Genomic DNA, 18,987 nt, shown 5'->3' on the forward strand with positions numbered 1-18,987 from the left:
ATGGATTCAAATGTACATAATAGGCCTCCTTATATAGGAAAGGTGATAAGAGACAACTAAGGAGAAGATAAGCTGTCACCTACACAAGGTGGAATCACATGTCCACCAAAGGTGGATCATCCTACATTATGCAATGAAGTATGTGCAATGAGGATGATAATGTGATATGTGCACTAAAGGTGGACCAAAATAACAACTGTGACCACCTAGAGTGAAATTATCCTACACCATGTGCTTAATTGAGGTGCAAACTCCTAAGTGTCTCAATGCCAAGCTACTATGAAATGCATTATCCTAAGTAAGCTTAAGTAAGTGTAATTAGTAAATATTTAATAACACCAACACTACCCCTAGCTTACATCATGAGGAAGTGACGACTTCCAAATGATTATCACTTGTATTTGCAAAAATTATTGAAAGGTGACAATACTTTATCTTCTATTATGATGGACATCTTATGATATCCAAGTCTACTATATATACACATCTAGATTTGCACTTGGAAAACACATACCTTATAGGCAGTGGTAATACATTTGCAACAGTCATAAAAAAACAACAATTTCATTTATATCATTCCCAAGAGGTTCGCCCCCCCTTCACCAAGCCATGTGGGATTAAATAAAGTATTAATTTTCTCCTCTTTCGACATTAACTTAGGATGTCAAATAGTCATCTTTTTAAAGCAACATTGTGTTACTAGGCCAAGGGGTATAAGTTGCCCAAGTCTTATATAAAGTAATAGTATATGAGACTTAGGTGATTTAAATTGAATTATATTTCTCCAAACATATTAAAATTTCACTTAATGTTCAAATATGTAATATTATGTTGTTGGAGAAATAAAGGCTGACCCACCTATTGAAAATGGACACTGAAAATAGTAATTGCTAAAAATAGTAAGTGTGTCCAAACCAAAGTAACGAGACTCAGACCCAACTCGGACTTGGCAAGGGTAACTCAACTTGTGATTGGGCTCGAACTCGGCAATGACTCGGCAAAGTGACAAAACCCTTGAAATTTTGAGATTTTTTAGGATTTAAAGAACATTCCATGCACCCATTACTGAGTAAAGCTTAAAGACACAATAACATTATGAAATAGAAGGTAATTTAATCACATACATAAATATTCATTGATTGCATAGGTACAAAGGTAAATTGCTAAATAGTAGCTAAAGGAAATAGAAAACATAGATATATAAAATCCATGAAACCCATCAAAATGTATATCAAATGCATGAAATCTATCACATCAATAATCATCATCAAATGTTCCAATCATATGTTAAGTTAAACAGAAAGTTAAAACAAGACTATAGCTATGGCTCCTAGTCCTCATCCTCATCCTCAGCCTCAGTATAATCTATAATATGCCTCTTAGTAAGGCGTCTAAGGTAGGCCCTAGATGACTGATTAGCCATAGCCTCAGCCTGTGAGGTGCCTCTAGGATCATTTGTGGTCTCTGCTAGTGCCTGTGAGGTGCAACTAGGATCAATTGTAGCTCTGTGCTCCTCTGCTGCCATAGCCACGACCTCAGCCTCTTTGTCTGCCTTGTCAACCCACTCTAGGTCCACAACATCAAAGACAAGATCAGTAGCCTTAATGATCCACTCAAACTCTGGATCAACCTCCTCTAGAATAATCGGAGAGTTGTCACTATTCAAAATCTCCTTGGTCCTAATGTGCAGGTTGTAATGCACAAATACTAGTTTATTCATTTTCTCCACAAACAACCTGTTACACCTCTTCGAGTGGATGTGCTCGAACATGCTCCAGTTGTGCTCATATCTAGAAGCGCTACTTGGCTGGCTCAATATGCGGATGGCGATTTGTTGAAGGTTTTTGGTTGAAGGCCCAAACATTTGTGATATTGCTATCAGGATTTAACTATGTGATTTTGAGTCAAACTCATTGACCCATGTTTCATGAGTAGTGATTCAACATGAATCCATCTCTCATGAGAATAAATGGAACACTTAGCACTCATTGGATCTAGGTGATGCTCACAGGGGTGAAGCACCGGGACTTCCTGGGAGGTCACCCATCCCAGTACTACTCCAGCCTGAGTGCGCTTAACTACGAAGTTTCCTCCATGGTTAAACCCAAAGCTTGCAACTCCATTTGCAAAACCTTCACCAAGTGTTGTGCCTTATGAACCATTCATTAGAAAGCCCCTGTAGCTCATCAATTGATAAGTAGGAGATAATTTCCACAGTAAGTCAAATTGTGATATTGCTATCAGGATTTAACTATGTGATTTTGAGTCAAACTCATTGACTCATGTTTCATGAGTAGTGATTCAACATGAATCCATCTCTCATGAGAATAAATGGAACACTTGGCACTCATTGGATCTAGGTGATGCTCACAGGGGTGAAGCACTAGGACTTCCCGGGAGGTCACCCATCCCAGTACTACTCCAACCTGAGCGCGCTTAACTACGAAGTTTCCTCCATGGTTAAACCCAAAGCTTGCAACCCCATTTGCAAAACTTTCACCAAGTGTTGTGCCTTATGAACCATTAATTAGAAAGCCCCTTAAGCTCATCAATTGATAAGTAGGAGATAATTTCCACAGTAAGTCAAATTGTGATATTGCTGTTAGGATTTAACTATGTGATTTTGAGTCAAACTCATTGACCCATGTTTCATGAGTAGTGATTCAACATGAATCCATCTCTCTTGAGAATAAATGGAACACTTAGCACTCATTGCATCTAGGTGATGCTCACAGGGGTGAAGCACCGGGAGGTCACCCATCCCAGTACTACTCCAGCCTGAGCGCGCTTAACTATGGAGTTTCCTCCATGGTTAAACCCAAAGCTTGCAAACCCATTTGCAAAACCTTCACCAAGTGTTGGCCCAAACATTTGCCACCATCTATTTGAATTTTGAAAAAAGGAAAAGAATAAACTATTAGTCTCATTTCAACCTTTAAAGCTAGAAAGTTAGAAACTAGATAGTATATATGTGCATCACTACATATTGTATAAGGCTTAAGCTGCAATTTTTACCTAGTTGCAATTTTGTACGACCTTCTTTGCAAATTTGACCTAAAAAAATGGGCCTTGTTGCATTATTATAGGCATCCATCTCAAGCAATATATTTGTGGCATTAGTGACCATCTTCAATATCACAATGTATAGGCCACTAAGAACCTCCTCATTTGCCTTGAAATCATCACAAAAACGGTATGCTGGATTGAGGTAATAGGTTGCTACATGGATGGGTCTATGAAGCTAATTTCGCCATCTCCTATCAATTATGTCCCAAATAGGGCCATACTTGTCCTCAACTCTTACATATTTGGCTCTAATAGCCTCCTTGGCCCTATCCATGCCCTCATATATGTAGCCCATAGTGGGCTTCTCCTTGTCAACAACTCCTAGGAGGGCTACAAGGGGCTCAGTGATATACAAAACAATTAAACAAAAAAACAATTTAGTGAACGATGAAACTTTGCAAAGTTGCACAATGAAAATAAAATAAAAATATGTATGAGATAAATTAATTTATAAATTTGAAGACTTAGGTTTTTGAAATTTAAATTACCTCCACAATCTCCTTACATGGCTCCCAAAAACCTTTGTTATCATAAATGCATTTTGTTGCATCTATCCCTACAAGGGTGGTGGCAAAGGATGAGGAAGTCCATTATGGACTAACAAACATGCACCTCAAAGGTAACCTTGAACTCAACAAGGATTTTAGTGTGATAAAATTAGAGGCAAATCTTGTGATACTGGGATGAGCCAACTCTTTTCCCTTTGTGTAATGCCTCATAAGGCTGAGGACCAAGGCATGATTGTAGTTGAACTTGCAAAGATTTTTGGTTTTATCAACACTTGATTTCACCCATTCAATCTTGCCAATAGCCTCTAACATGAGGTCGAGGCAATGAGCCTCACATGGAGTCCAAAATATTCTTGGGTGTCTCTCCATTAAAAGTTTTCCTACAACAATTTTAAATTAGTTAGTAAACAATTAAAAATTTAGGTGTGTTAAAGACTTATAATTTTCAGAATTTAATGAAAAACTAAAATAAAAAAACTTAGAAACTTAAAAGTTAGAATTTTACCTGCAGCAACATAATTGGCTACATTATCAGTCACCACTTGGACAACATTCTTTTTCTCAACACCTTATGACCTCCTCAATAGCCTCACATAAGTATTTGGTATTTTTGACATGTGAGGAAGCATTTATAGACGTCAAAAACATGGTGGATCCTGAAAGTGAAAATAAAACAAAATAATTATCATTGAATAATTAATAAAACAAAATTTTAGTTATTCAATAATACATTAAATTTTAGACTTTGAGAAGTAGAGGATGATGAATTACCTCTGCTAGAAACAAGAAAATTTAGAAGAGTCCTATTCCTCCTATTTGTCCATCCATCCTTCATAATGGTACACCCCTTTTGGCTCCAAATCTTTCTATGGTTCTCCAACTCAAGTTTCATCTCCTCAACCATTTCTAGTGAGAGGGGGGCACTCAACTCATCTTCAGTGGGGGCTTTAAACCCCGCACCACAAATGGAAACCGCATCAATCCTTCCCTACCAATAAGGAGTCCTGTTAGATTTATAAAAACATTTAAATTTAGTTCTACTTCCAGTAGGTGATTGAGATGGCAAAGATATATGCAAACTTAGTTAATCTGTCCACCACCACATAAATACAATCCTTTCCCTAAACTCATCACATATACATAGATTTTAAAAATTCTTTCCAATGAAATCCAACAATAATCAAAACAATGAGCATGTGAACTGATATTTTCTGCTTACATAAGTTTTTTATTTTGGGCATTACATTACGTTACCAACTCAAACAGAAAAAATGTTTTATCATTTTTTGATCGATTCTAGGGGTAAATAGATTTCCAAGAAGTCTAAAAAATTCCAAACTGAACACGCAACCAGATTACAGGTATGTTGTGGCAATATGAAAGGCATAGCAGACCAACAACATCTTCGATGCCATGAGTTCCATCAACAACCAAGCATTCCCAGCTACAGAATTAAGTCAGAAATGTACCTAGCTAGATTGTTCATGTCTAGAAAGGTTTAAAAGGAGGTTTCCTCAATTCTGAAATCATTTTTATCAACCCATAGGACATTAAACTCCTACTGTAGGTCATTGAAATAGAGATAATGATTTCAAGATGAGATGGAGAGCAAGACAAGCAAGGCAAGAGCTAGAAATTTGAATTTTCATGTGGGCAAGAATGCTTTGTCACAGGGATTCTTAGGGAGGTGTTGGATCTTGTGATTCTAGTGAGTCTGTGCAAGCTGATGAAGGTCAGAAGGAATGAGATCCACGACCAACCCACCCTCCACCTCACCCCCCATCCTCATTACCACCTCTTTACCTTCTCCAATATCAGTGAGGCAATTAGATATATGAATAGTAGTAGGAAAATGATTGAGGAAGGGTTCGAGGCAGAGCTCTTCAAGCTTGGTATTACTGTATTGGTCCCCCTTCTCACTACACTCTTTAACAAAGTGGTTTGCACTGGCTTTCCCGACTCTTGGTCATGGCATATTATTTTTCTGATCTATAAGACCGAGTCAATCTTAGACCCCGACAACTACAAGACCATCATGGCTGGGCACACTTTTGCCAAAATCTATGCCATTGTGTTGAACAATATTCTTTCCAGGGAGCCTGATCGTCAACATTGTTTGACTAGGGGACAGGTCGGTTTTCGTACTAACTTTCAGACTATAGACCATGGATTGACACTTCGGACCATCATTGAGGAGGCTTGCCATTGCTTAGTGAAAGCCTATTGTTGCTTTGTTGACTTTCACAAAGCTTTTGATTATGTTCCTCGGACAACCCTCTTCCAGAGACTCAAAGAGATTGGGGTTTCTAAGACTTTAGTGACAGCTATCATGAGGTTATATGAGATTGTGGTTGCCAGGTTCAAGACTCCACATGGTTTCTTAGATTCCATTTAGAGTACCATTAGGGTGAAAGAAGGGTGTCCTCTCTCCCCTACTCTCTTTGGTATATACATTGACAAGCTTGAAACCTTCCTTCGTGACTTCTCCCTTTTGGGTGATGACTTCTACATACACCAAGTTCTGATAACCATTCTACTCTTTGCCGACGATGTGATTTTGTTGGCTTCCTCCCTTGAGAGGCCCCAAAGGTTGCTGGATGGGCTGACCTCCTTTTGTTCCTTGTAATAGCTTGTTGTGAATCTGGGCAAATCCTGGGTGGTCTTTAACTGCTTTAACTGCTTGAAGACTTCTCATCTGCATTTTTACTTTCAAGGGGAGGAGATTAAGATCACTTACTCCTATACCTACTTGGGGGTTAAGTTCTATGGGCTTGTTTCAGCTAGAGACCTACCATGCAACTCTGAGTCAACAAGGGGCTTGGTTCCCTAGCTATGTTAGAGAGACAGTACTTTAGGCATCGCTTTCAAGATACCATGGCAAAGATGCCCCTTGTAAACTCTTTGGTTAGACCCACTGTTCTCTACAGTTCTATTTTTTGGGGACCCTCTTTTCTCAAGTCAGACTGGGCCTTGGATGAGAGGGTCCAAATCCTTCTTCAATGCATTATCAGATGTCATCGGTCCACTCATAGTATCATCTTGGCCGAGTTCAGTTCTCATTTCTAAGGCTTGGGACTATGTTTGATTTGGTTTGGTATCTCACTGGCTGTAGGGTTTTGTGGATTCCTTTGATGGTCCCCACAAATATTGTTACTTGGCCTATTGCTCTTTCGAGGCTGTTGTGGGATCCAACTTTATTGATAAAGCTCATTTTTAGTTTGCCCAGCTTCTGCTCTCCTTGGTTCGATTGGGATCTCAATGGACCGCCTTCCCCTCGTTCAGTTCTCTCTAGATGCCCCCACTCATCTTCTCCCTTCTTGGAAATAATTGAACGAGCATGTTAGGATTGACATTTACAAACAATATATCATCACAACATGGAGGAACCCTCCGAGGGGACTCTACCCGAGGATGGCTTTTTATGTTGACCACTTTATGGCCAGTCAGGAGGATCATTGTTTTCCTTTACTACCTCACTTGTCGTTGGTCTCATTCCCTCTACATCTCCTTGGGATCCTTTCAGGTGGGCTCCTCTCAGCTGCATGTTCAAATTGATCATCAGATCGACAAAGAGGGCTTGACTTACTGGCTATTGCCTCTACCCTCTCGGGGAGGTGGGTACAAAGACCCATTTTATATTCATGTTGCCTTATTTACTATGAGATCTGGGGGAGGTTTCAATGCTTGTTTAGATGATGCAGGAGCCTATCCTGTTTCTTTAGTTACATTGACCAACATTGCCTTGCCCTCTACATCTAGGAGGGCACACGCTTGCATGATCACACCCTTGAGCTTCAGTTCTCGCAAAATTTAGATCGGCTCATCACCTCCTTCACTCTTGGGTCTCCCACCCGTGGAATGAAGAGGTTGCTCAACCCTTCCTCAGACCACACTAGATTTGTGAGACCCCATAGAGCTTTCACTCGGCTGCATCGCCCTACCTCCAATAGCTCCTTGAGACGGCCTAGGGCCTTCACACACCTTCGCCCTAGACCATATTCTTTGGTTTTGGGTTACTTCTCACCGACGGGGAGTTCCTAGGCTTTCAAGTTTTTCTTTCTTTCAGCTTTTTTGTTTTGTTCTTTCTGTGTACACTGATTGGTGTTTAAGCTACTAGTTGTGGCCTTCTACTCTTTTCAGTCCCATAGACCCACTTGTGATCTCCTATTGGACATTAATAAATTTATCTTATCTAATCTAGTTATGTAGCTAGGATGAAAGGGTTTGAATTGAAAGAAAAGTGAATATAACTTGAACATTTTCTCTGTTCATTGGAAAGATACAATTTCCTTTTTTTGAGTCAAAAATGAGTTGCAACATTATCCCAATGAATCGCTTCATCAATTTAGAATCATCCAAAGAACTTGTTCACATCTCTTGCAAATCAATTCCATGGGTTGTTATTGCATTTCCTGGCATATTGATGGCCTCCATTCTATAAAACCCTTTTGCCCTAGCTGAGAAAGATTCATAAACATTAAAGATGTTGGTATACTGACTTTTGAAGAGACCAACTTGTGCTTGAATAACAATTAACGAGTCTCCTTCCTAAGAAGGTGTATGTGTAAGGAACCTTAGTTCTGTATAGATAAATTTATGTCAATTATAAGTTCTTGTATTAATGTTTCATCTATTTACTGGTTTTCAGGTTTGTGCATACAAGGATGGGAAAGTTATTATAGATACCGCTGCAGGGACACTTGGGAAATATGATCCACGCCCAGTTCAGCCTGATAGTCTCTTTTCTGTTTTCTCAGCAACCAAGGGTGTGACTGCAGGGCTTGTCCATTGGATAGCAGATAAAGGGTGAGCTTTAATAGTTGTTTCTGTGTGCTCCTCAAGAACTATGCCATTTCTTCTATATATGACATCTGATTGGTTTGAAAATCTGAATGATTCTCATCATATATTACTGTAAAGTTTGAACTTTGATCCTCACTTCAGGAACCAAACTATAATTTGTTGTCAGTGCAGTGGTTCATCCATAGAAAACAAGTCTTTGTGTCTAGGGTGTTATCAATACTGTATTTGTGTTTTATTTATGCTCTATTTTTCATGATCAATGCCTGTAAAAGTGGTTAAAAACTATGGACAAAAACCATTCTTTTATAAATCTTTTAGGAAGTTTTTGTTTTTGTATTAATTTCATTGAATAAGATTGCATTATCAATATATTCTGAAAATTTAAATATTTTTGGGTTTCTTTGTTTCTTTCTTTTTTGTTGAAACCCGGGGGTCTGTTGGAGACCCAACACAGCCTGGTGCCAAGGATCCCATCCCCATTTTTGGTACCAAGTTGTTTTGGTTGGGGCAAGTCCACTAATTCCCCTGGATGATGCACAAATGAGCCACTCAGGCATTACAAGTAAACCAGGGTTTGAACCTGCAACCATCATCTGTGTCTTTCAATGGCTTGACCATCCTCTGCTGGGTTTTCCATAGTTAAAGTAAGAAAAATATTAATTTTGATATGTAGGTTACAGACATCACATTAATGCCTCAATAGATTCCACAGTATAAGTAGGCACAGTGGCTATAATCCAATATGTTTAGATTTATGAAAAAGGTACAACATCATGCACTGGATTTGCATACAGACATGCAGCTTAAACTTCTTAGATCTTTAAGTTGCTATGTTGCTTACAAGATTGCAAATTTGGAATGCTGTGGAGACATGTTTCAGAGAATAGCATTTGAGCTCTAAGAATTTCATTCTGGTGCATTCAGGGAGATGAATCTCACCGATAATGTATCCAGCCTCTGGCCTGAATTTTCTATAAATGGAAAAGAAACTTGCAAGGTGCGAAAAATATATTTGTACATGGGCTTACATAGGCAATGCTTGATGTTTCTTCTAATTTTTGGGACTGAAAATCGTGACAGGTTGCTCATGTCCTTAACCATACAGCTGGACTTCAAAATGCTATGGTCGACATCATTAAGGAAGATCCTTTACTTATGTGCGACTGGGAAAAGGCTCTTAATAGAGTGGCTACTGCTGTACCTGAGTCTGCACCTGGGTCTGAGCAGAAATATCATTCACTGTCTTTTGGTTGGCTTTGTGGGGCAATTGTAGAGGTGATACTACTTCTAATTCTGTTTAATTATTTCTTCTGGACATTGTTTGAAATTTGTTTTGATTAGCTTGTATGCTCCACAAATTCCAATAAAATTTTCTTTACCTATTTCAGTTACAAGTCAGGTTGTAACTGATTGAGGCAAATTAGTTTGAGGCTATGAATCTCCTTTTTTACTGGTTCAATAGAATATAGGAATGGTTCGGAGATACGTAAAGGATCTTTTAGAAGCAATTAATTGCTGTTACTTTGGTAAAAAATCAATAGTGCATCAGTTTGAACCAAAAGTTAATGTTTGTTCAGTGCATAGTTTACCGTTTCTGGCAACTATACACATCCATGATTTAGATGTAATGATGTTTGTTTTAATTATTACAGTATCCTTGTATCTCTTTTCTTTGCTCTTCTTTGTCACAGGTAACCAATAATAGAAATATATTTGACCTGTCATCCAGATGGCCTTGGTGTCATTTAGTGTATATCATTCATATAGGCTTCCATTTGAACCAGTGTTTCAATTTGCAAAAGTAGTCCTCGGTGTATCCTTCTGTGCAATATCAAGATAATTGCACCCTGGGAATCCATCCAATGAAAATAGATGCTTGTTTATATAGTTTTAGTGTCAATTTCCTTTTAACTTCTTTACTGCAGGTAAATCAGAACAAAATTATATCTGACCAGTAATCCAAATGGCATTGGTTTCATTTAGTGACCATCATTGATATAGGCTTTCACTTGTCCCACAGCTCATCATTTAAATTAATAGATATAGTATTGTATATATTTTTATCAATTATTTTATTAGTGTTCTATTAAGGTGCCCTAGACCAACTACAACTTAACATCATACATATCAGATAACAGTATCACCACCTTATTGTCATTACAAAGCCCAGTTGCTATCACCGCACTGTGCACCTTTATCCAGTGATCACTAGCATTCAGTGTGTTTCCCTTGTCAATAGACCATCTTCCAACAAGGGCATGTAAAGTCACTTCTTGACTCCAATATTCCATTATGAAATGTGATAAACATTCGCTGCATTTCCGCACAAAGGTCTTGATAGATTTGTTTCAGTACTTATTTATTCACCTTTAATCCATGTATTCTTTTGTGTAACTGCAAAATGGATGGTTCAAGACATTGCCTTTTCCCTGCCATATACTTTGGCTCACAAGAAAAGAGGTAACCTCTCCCACTGCTCCTTCCTCCCCCCTTTAACCTAACCAACAAGCCATGGTAGAAGCCCTAAGATCTAAATCCATTACTAATATGCTCATCTCTCCTTGAACTCTTACATAATTTTTGCAGGAGAAAGAAAACACCCTGAATCTGCCAATCCTTCCCTTCTCAAGATAGCTTTTACCAGCTGCACATTGGCATCAACTTCACAATGACAAATCCTCTTCGAATGGCGATCTGAAAATGGATCCTGCTTTTGTGGCTATCTTGACTTCTCCCTCTGTACTATACAACAGAATAAATCCAGCTCCCTTGCAACAAAAGGCCAACACCTTTTACCCAAGCCACACACAAAACACTAGCTCCACAATTCAGAGACAAACCACCAAAACACCATGTGCTAATATGAGACCTCCCACAATTAAAAGCAAGCAACCCCCATACCAAAGTGTATGAGATGCCTATCTTCATGTTAATCCATCTCAAGTCTTGCGAATTTTCAACTAGTAATAATGACTATTAGTCACCATATCTACCTAACACACCCTATTCTTTTCAATTAACGAGACTAAATAAACTCAATCATTTTCATCAGTACTTTCTATCAAGGAAAAAGTCTCTAAATAAAGCCCCTTGATTAGCTTAGACGCGGAACACTTGATTTTGGCAATGGGATAGCTTGAAAAGTGAAATTTTTAAGCTCCAAGCTCAGATTTCTTCCAAAATTGTCTTCAATTTCCAGTCCAGGCAGTGCTTTTTTAACACTATGTTGACCATGATCTGAGTCCCCTGATGCTCCCACACTGTGATGGCTGTCTGCATAAGAAACCTTGAGACCCATGGGCAAAATCTTCCATTCTGCATAGTTATTTGTTTGCTTTCTCAAATAAATGGAGGGAACTAACACAGACCCTGTTAATGTTATAATTCTGTTGGATAAATTATATTATATATATGAGATATATAATATATGGCAAATATTATATATGGAATAATTAACTTATATTAAGAGTTATATATATATATATGTATTTATGTATGTATGTATATGTCTATATATATATATATGTATATGTATGTATGTATGTATGTATGTATATGTCTATATATATATATATATATATATATATATATATCTTATTATATAATCATTATAATATATTGAGGGTATATTAATTGTGTTATAACTATAACTAATGTAAGTTAATATATTAAAGAGACATGTCTCTTTAAGAGGCATGCCTCTTTATATCACATATATATTCATTCGTATAGTAACTTGGAAAACACATAAAAGAAGTGCTTTATAAGTTACAGAACAGATTAATCGATCCTATTTAATCAACAGACCCTACTAAGATATTTTGCAATACAGAGAAATTCTGAGCCTGCTTGGATCCCATGGAAAGCCTCATCAAGATTTGACTTCACCTCCCAACTAGATCCTTGTCATTTCACTTCCTTTCTACACTTGACTTGGACTATGTTCTCTTGAAGGGAAATTAGATATAATACGTTAGACATGATGTTACAATACAGTTAAAATACATTTTGTACATAGGCATTTGTTGCTTATGTTATTGATGTAGTAACACTATATTAGTTATGTCTAAAGAAATATGTTCTGCAACATATTTTAGATAGAGATGGTGGAAGGCAAATCTGAGGGCACTTTCACGGGATGATTATAGATGGATAGATAGACAGACAGACAAACAAACAGAGAGATTGTAATGTTCCAGGTTAAATTAATCGGTTTACAGAAAATGACATATCATGAATCTAACTAATCAACCCAAACCCTTATGATATTAACTTATCCAAGATAACTAAAATTTAATCTTGCAAACAACAGGTATCATGTGACTAGCTAATAATAATGACTCTGAAATTCACCCTAACTTCAGGAAACTTCTTGAAACAAATATGAAATTATTATTTCAGATTTATTTCAAGAAAATACATTATTTTTATGTCATAAACAACACATCGCATGTTGCTAATCTGATACAAATCTGGAAGCAAAACTCCCTGCAAACCTCACCAAATTTCAAGAATAACTCACCAAACTTCAACCATTTTATTAATGACAAAATATAATGAAAATACATGAAATAACAGCAATGCAACAGCCTCAAGGCTGGCATGAACTAGTGCAAATCACTGATGTATTCAGAGCTCAAAATCGTACTCCAAATAACTACAATCTGAAGAAATCCTAAAGTAATCAGCGGAGTGATAACCTCTAAATGAGATTATTTGATGGTATTCTTTGAATACCATCCTTAGAATACTTGGTAGTCCTCTAACTCCCATCCTTAGATCACCTGGAAATTTACAGCTTCTGTTCTACAGTCTCCTTCTCCATTGGTTTACTGACTACTGAAGAAACAAGCACAAGCTCAACAATATGTGCAACACTAATGATCAAAATTAGCCAAAACCATGCATATATGCAACCACTTTCAAACCCCAAGTTGGGTGCCCAAATCCCACTATTTGTAATGGAGGAAGCTTTGCATGAAATGGAATTAATCATTTTATGGAAACTGCCATAATAATCTGTAGAAAGCCACTGGATGCTAAAGATGCCAAGGAAACCTTCCAAAATCCACCACACTGCTACCCAACTTGCCAAAACCAAGAAGAAGCTGCACAAAAGAAGGTACCAATTTAACATAGTTTGTTGTGAGAATTTTGAATTTGCAGCAAAAAAATATTAATAATTCAATTTTATTTCCTAAACTTTCATGCAATCTTGATTTACTATTTTCGACCTTTGGAGCTTACTATTTTTTTGAGTTTTTTGAAAAAGAGACAGCGAGACATGCAAACAAATATATCAACGGAGAGATAGATAGATAGACAGACAGATATGCAGATAGATAGATGGTACTCAAATCTCTACAATTTAATAGACAACAGTATAATATGACCATTATAACATCAGATCGCAACAATAAATTTAATTATTTAATATTTAAATATATCATGACAACGATATACTGTATAACACTAAGATCTGAAAAATTTATGATTTCCTTGTTCAAACTTTGAACATGAAGTCTCAAACTTCAAAATGCAACTGTCCCTTATCTGACAAATCAATATCAACAGAAATATTTGTGTCTCTTCGGCTGAAGTTGTGGATTGTTGAATGGAAGCCCAACCAATCTTGGTTGTACCTCCTTTTCATCTATCTACATGATATCCTTAAGATCAACATCCTGACTTATGATCTTGAAGTCTTGAGGCACTACAAGTATGAACTATAACTAGATTCTCAATGCATCTAGAGGCAATCTTATTGCACTTGATTAAGCGGATGAAGCTATAGGCGATCTATTCCTCTCTACAACAAAGGAGGCAGCAATATTTGAGCATAGATGAATGACATGTTGCTTTATTCCTTTTTGTCCCTCCCATGAAATTATCCATCATTCATGTCATTTCCCCATTTTTACGGTATAATTTTAATAATAATTAGATGATACAATATTATTACATAATTAATGATAATAATATCATGTATAAAAAATAATCTTAAAATGTAAAAATAAGAAAATAAAATAAAATATTAATACTATTATAACATAAATAATAACATATATAATTCATTATCGATAAAATAATATTTATAATTATTAAATAAAAATAAGATTACAATGAATGAATAAGTAAATAAAGTAAACTGTAAGAGAGAATATTGTAGAAATTATGTTACCATTCATAAATGATAATAAACATAAAATAAAAAAAACCATATAGAATAATATAAATTAACTAAATCTAATGAAAATTCAAGAGATATGTAATAAAGGATGCGACCTCTTCAAATTAAGATATAAAAGGGAGGAGGGTTCATTTGAAAGAGGAAGGGTAGAAGAAGAAGATAGGAGTTAAAGAAGGGTTAATGGAAGAGGGAATTAATGAAAAAAAATGACTTTTTCAAAGAGTTGCAATGATGAAAGTATGTGACTCTTCAGAAGGGTTGTAATTATGAATGGTTGTTACTCTTCGAAAAGGTTGTAATTTTGAAGTGTTGTGACTCTTTGAAAGGGTTGTAGCTATGATGTGTTGTGACTTTTCAAAAGGATTGTGATTATAAAGGGTTGTGACTTTTTAGAAGGACATAGATGAAAAATAAAATATGAAAGGACATGGATTTAGGTGATCCCATTCAAGGGAAATGTAGAGGATTTGATAGCAAATCCTGTAGACCTTAAGGGATGCCTTTCAAGGAAGATGGCTAACTAATTGAGGATCCTTTTGTAGATCACAAGGGGTCCTCCCCGAGGGTTATGAAGCCTGACTGGAATAATAGTTCAAGGGAAAATGGAAAAATAATTGAGGATCATTCTCTAGAACACAGGGGATCCTCTTAAAGGGTTAGGAAGGCTAATTTGAAGGAATCCTTAAGGATTGTGTAGAAGCAAGCAAATATCTAAATGATTATTATAATTAAATTTAATAAATTTTAGTAACAAATCATTGGAGGTTAATCTTATTGAGAAACAACTTAAGGAAGGGGGATATTTCAATCCAATATGTTTTTTTGTGCAATAATGGCCCTATTCGTCCTAGTCTCTGATTTGTTGATTGTAGGACTTTGAAGATAAGAAGAGTATAGCCATTGCTCCCAAAGTATGATTGTCTCCTTGACACTTTACATCTTACGAAAGACCTTCATAAATCCTTCCATTACTTCTTCATCCTTGGAAGGATACAACCCGGTATAGGTGCATAAAACTTGGGGCCAAGATCATAGGTAACCATATCAAGAGGGGTGGTAATTTTGTTGCACTTCTCATAGAATTGTCATTCAAGATCATTGTGTTGGAAGTCGTCATTGATTTCAACTATAGCAAGCACATTATTGCCAAAGATGTCAAAGGAGTTGTGCATACATATAGATAGGATTGGACTAATATACAGTTTGAAGAGTTGTTGAAATCTTGAAGATAATTCCAAGGAAATGAAGACAAATGTAAGAGATGCAATTATTGCATTAATTGACCAAGAATGTAAAGGAGAGAGCTAAATGGATTATAGAATTTAACAAAAGTCATGGAGGAAATATCATCATGGCTAAGAAGACATTACTGCATGAACTTGTTTACATGATATCTAGCCAAGGAGATTGCTTTGTTGATCTACATGTAGAGATAAAGACACGAGATAGCTATATGGTGACCATGAAGCAGTGTACAAACTTAAAATATGAAATGCAGTTGCTAATGAAGAAAGCATAAGTTTTGAAACTGAATGTGGTTCATAATAAGGTGCATAAAAAACTCCAAAATGTGAATCATTGTTATTGCAAGAGAAAAGGAAGATAATTATTATGGAATAACATATGCTATTGCCAAAGAGCTTGATGTTGGCTATGTATGAATGCAGATAATATCACAAAAAGAAAAAACCATTTTAACAAAGCCTGCAAATGAAGAGGTTGAGAAATATTTTGATGAGTACATTATACACATTCAGGAAAAGGAAATGTAATTATAGGAGAAAAGAATTAATAACTGAAATTAATATCATTAATTTGGTTAAGAAAAGTTAAAGATGTACTGTTTTGGGGTTTTCACACCATCGCTCCATTGCAAATGACACCCCCTCTTTTTCATTGGCAATAGGGGTAGTGGTATTAGATGCTCTTAGGTGGGTCTTAGATAGTCTTAGTTGGTGGCGATTTTAAGTCTCCAAGCCTTAGGAAGAGTTTGATGAAGCCAAAGAGGGAAATTGGTCAAGTCCTTAGGATTGAGGAGCATAAATAAGTGTGGCTGCTGTTCTGTAATATCAGCTTGAAGGAGCTTAGGAAAGGCTAAAATGATTAAGTATAGGGACTTCAGTGTTTTGACCTTAATTCTTGTGTCCAAAAGTGGAAAATCGATTCTTATAGGAATTTTATGGGTTTTCAACTTAAATTTCATTTTTTTGCGGTATCCAAGACTAGAAAATCAACCTCCATAGGAACTTTTCATCAAGTTTTTAGGGAAAATCAATTTCCAAAGTCTGGAAATTGATCTAAATATGGTGGAAATTCGATCTTCATAAGGACTTTGTACTTGCAGGATTTCATCGTTATGGTCCAAATTCACAAGTAAGATAGGAAATTAATGCACCAAAGAGACTGATTGGACTAGCCAAAATATCCCAACACTTAGGAATTTCCCCTAAAAACTCAACCACTTCCACTTTTGCACTTTAACGTTAATGACTTTAAACCACAGTTTCCAAACTCAGACTCGGCAAGGCTGACTTGACTTGTGACTTGGCTATGGCTTGGCAAGATGAAAAAGCCCTTGAAATTTAGAGATTTTAGAGATTTTAATGATTTAAAACTTATTTCATGCACCCTTTATTGAATATAACTTGAAAACACTATAACATCATCAAATAGAAGTTGGAATATAAATGATAAATCCATCCCATATGTAAAATGTAAATTGTAGTTGAAGTAAACAGAATACATAGGATCATATGACATAGATATATAGAATTATAAATATCGTCAAATCATAAATGTATGTAAGACCCATAAAACCAATGACATCGAAATTTCATATGATATAGATATAAAGAAAACATAGGATCATATGACATAGATATATAGAACTATAAATGTTGTAAAATCATAAACGTATGTAATATCCATGAAACCTATGTGTAATTGTAAAATGCTATGTGTAAACAGTAACATTGTAAACAAAAAAAAAGTCTATCTACTCAAGCTCTAGCCCAAGCGTCATCCTCATTGTGAATGTAGATTAATTCTCTTTTAGATTTGATCTCTTTATATCTTTTCTTTTTCAAAATATAATCCTTACTGTCACTGTACTTTCTTGCAGATTATAATCGGAGTATTGAACTTGATATGAATTAAAGGTGATGTCTAATCAATATTTAGAAATACTGATTATGGATTCCAGGTCTGAATGATATTCGATCTAGAAGAGCAGAGCATTATTTGATTACTATGATTGCTCTCTAGACCAATCAAGTTCGGATTTAAATCCAGTTTGTAGAGGCATGTCAATGAATAGACATGCCTCTATTTGAGTGGAGACATGTCCATTCATTGACATGCCTTTCCACTTAACCAATATATTATTATACTTTTAACACTGCCGATTTAATTAGGCACTAATAAACCTTAATTAAGGCAAATATGATTGGCGATATGAACAGACCTGGGTTTGTCATAAATAAGCAATATTTTCTTTCATATCAATACCTATAATTAGAAAAATAAATTGGCTAGAATAGGTTGATAGAATCTCATTTATACTTGGAAATAAATATCAGATTTAGTGGATGGTAATATAATTATTTGGATTTCAATGTGTGTGTGTGTGTGTGTATTAATATAAGAAAAGTATATTTTTATGTACGCATGCGTGTTAAATATAGATCAAATACTTATATTATCATCCAACTTTATCTGAACGAAGCTAATCAATCAAGACTCATCCTCAAGCTCGGTTGCAGCCTCAGTTTCTGCCTCAAGTATCTTGTTTGCCTGCTAGAAAGCCATCTAAGGTAGGTCCTAAAGGACTAAGTAGCCATAGCACCCACATGTGAGGTGGACTTGTAAACAACATCAACAAGGCGTGTGATTATGTGGGCGCATGGGTGTTTACTAGAATGTACTCTATCCTCCTCTGCCATGGCCACAACCCTAACCTCCATATCTGTCTGGTCAACCAAGTCAAGGTCCTCCTTGATGAAGACTGGTTTGGTAGCCTCAGTGAGCCACTCTAACTCTGGATTGATCTCCTCAAGAGTGATCGGAGAGGAGTCAATGTCCATAATTTGTTTGGTCCTAAGACGAAGGTTGTAATGAAAAGACAAGATCATTCAAGCTATCCATGGACAACCTATTTTGCCTCTTCATGTGGATGTTCTTGAACATGGACCAATTGCACTCACATCTAGAAGTGCTGCCTGGTTTTTGGAAAATTGTGGTTGAGGGCCCAACATTTTCCACCATCTATCTGAAATAAGGAAAAGAAAAACGATTAGTCTAATTTACAAGTACAACTTCAAGGCTAAATTACAAGACAAAAAATTAAAATTTATAAGCCATAAACTTAAGAATATATTATTATTTTTACCTGGTTGTAATTTTATTTGAGCATCTATGCAC

The 18,987-nt window shown here is 36.2% G+C and overlaps 1 protein-coding gene across 2 annotated transcripts in view; it reads left to right on the forward strand.

The window, feature by feature from the left end:
- Positions 1 to 18,987, forward strand: part of LOC149571126 (ABC1 family protein) — an 82,980-nt gene that overhangs the window by 45,377 nt on the left and 18,616 nt on the right. For both annotated transcript variants that reach the window (XM_089812686.1, XM_089812687.1), the window contains exons 15-17: positions 8,224 to 8,381; positions 9,303 to 9,375; positions 9,459 to 9,653. In XM_089812686.1, coding sequence (XP_089668812.1) covers positions 8,224 to 8,381; positions 9,303 to 9,375; positions 9,459 to 9,653 — 426 coding nt within the window. The remainder of the gene's footprint in view (positions 1 to 8,223; positions 8,382 to 9,302; positions 9,376 to 9,458; positions 9,654 to 18,987) is intronic.

The sequence above is a fragment of the Cupressus sempervirens genome, chromosome 2, assembly GCF_028749045.1.
Source record: "Cupressus sempervirens isolate cs-2001-9-10 chromosome 2, ASM2874904v1, whole genome shotgun sequence".
Classification (NCBI taxonomy): domain Eukaryota; kingdom Viridiplantae; phylum Streptophyta; class Pinopsida; order Cupressales; family Cupressaceae; genus Cupressus; species Cupressus sempervirens.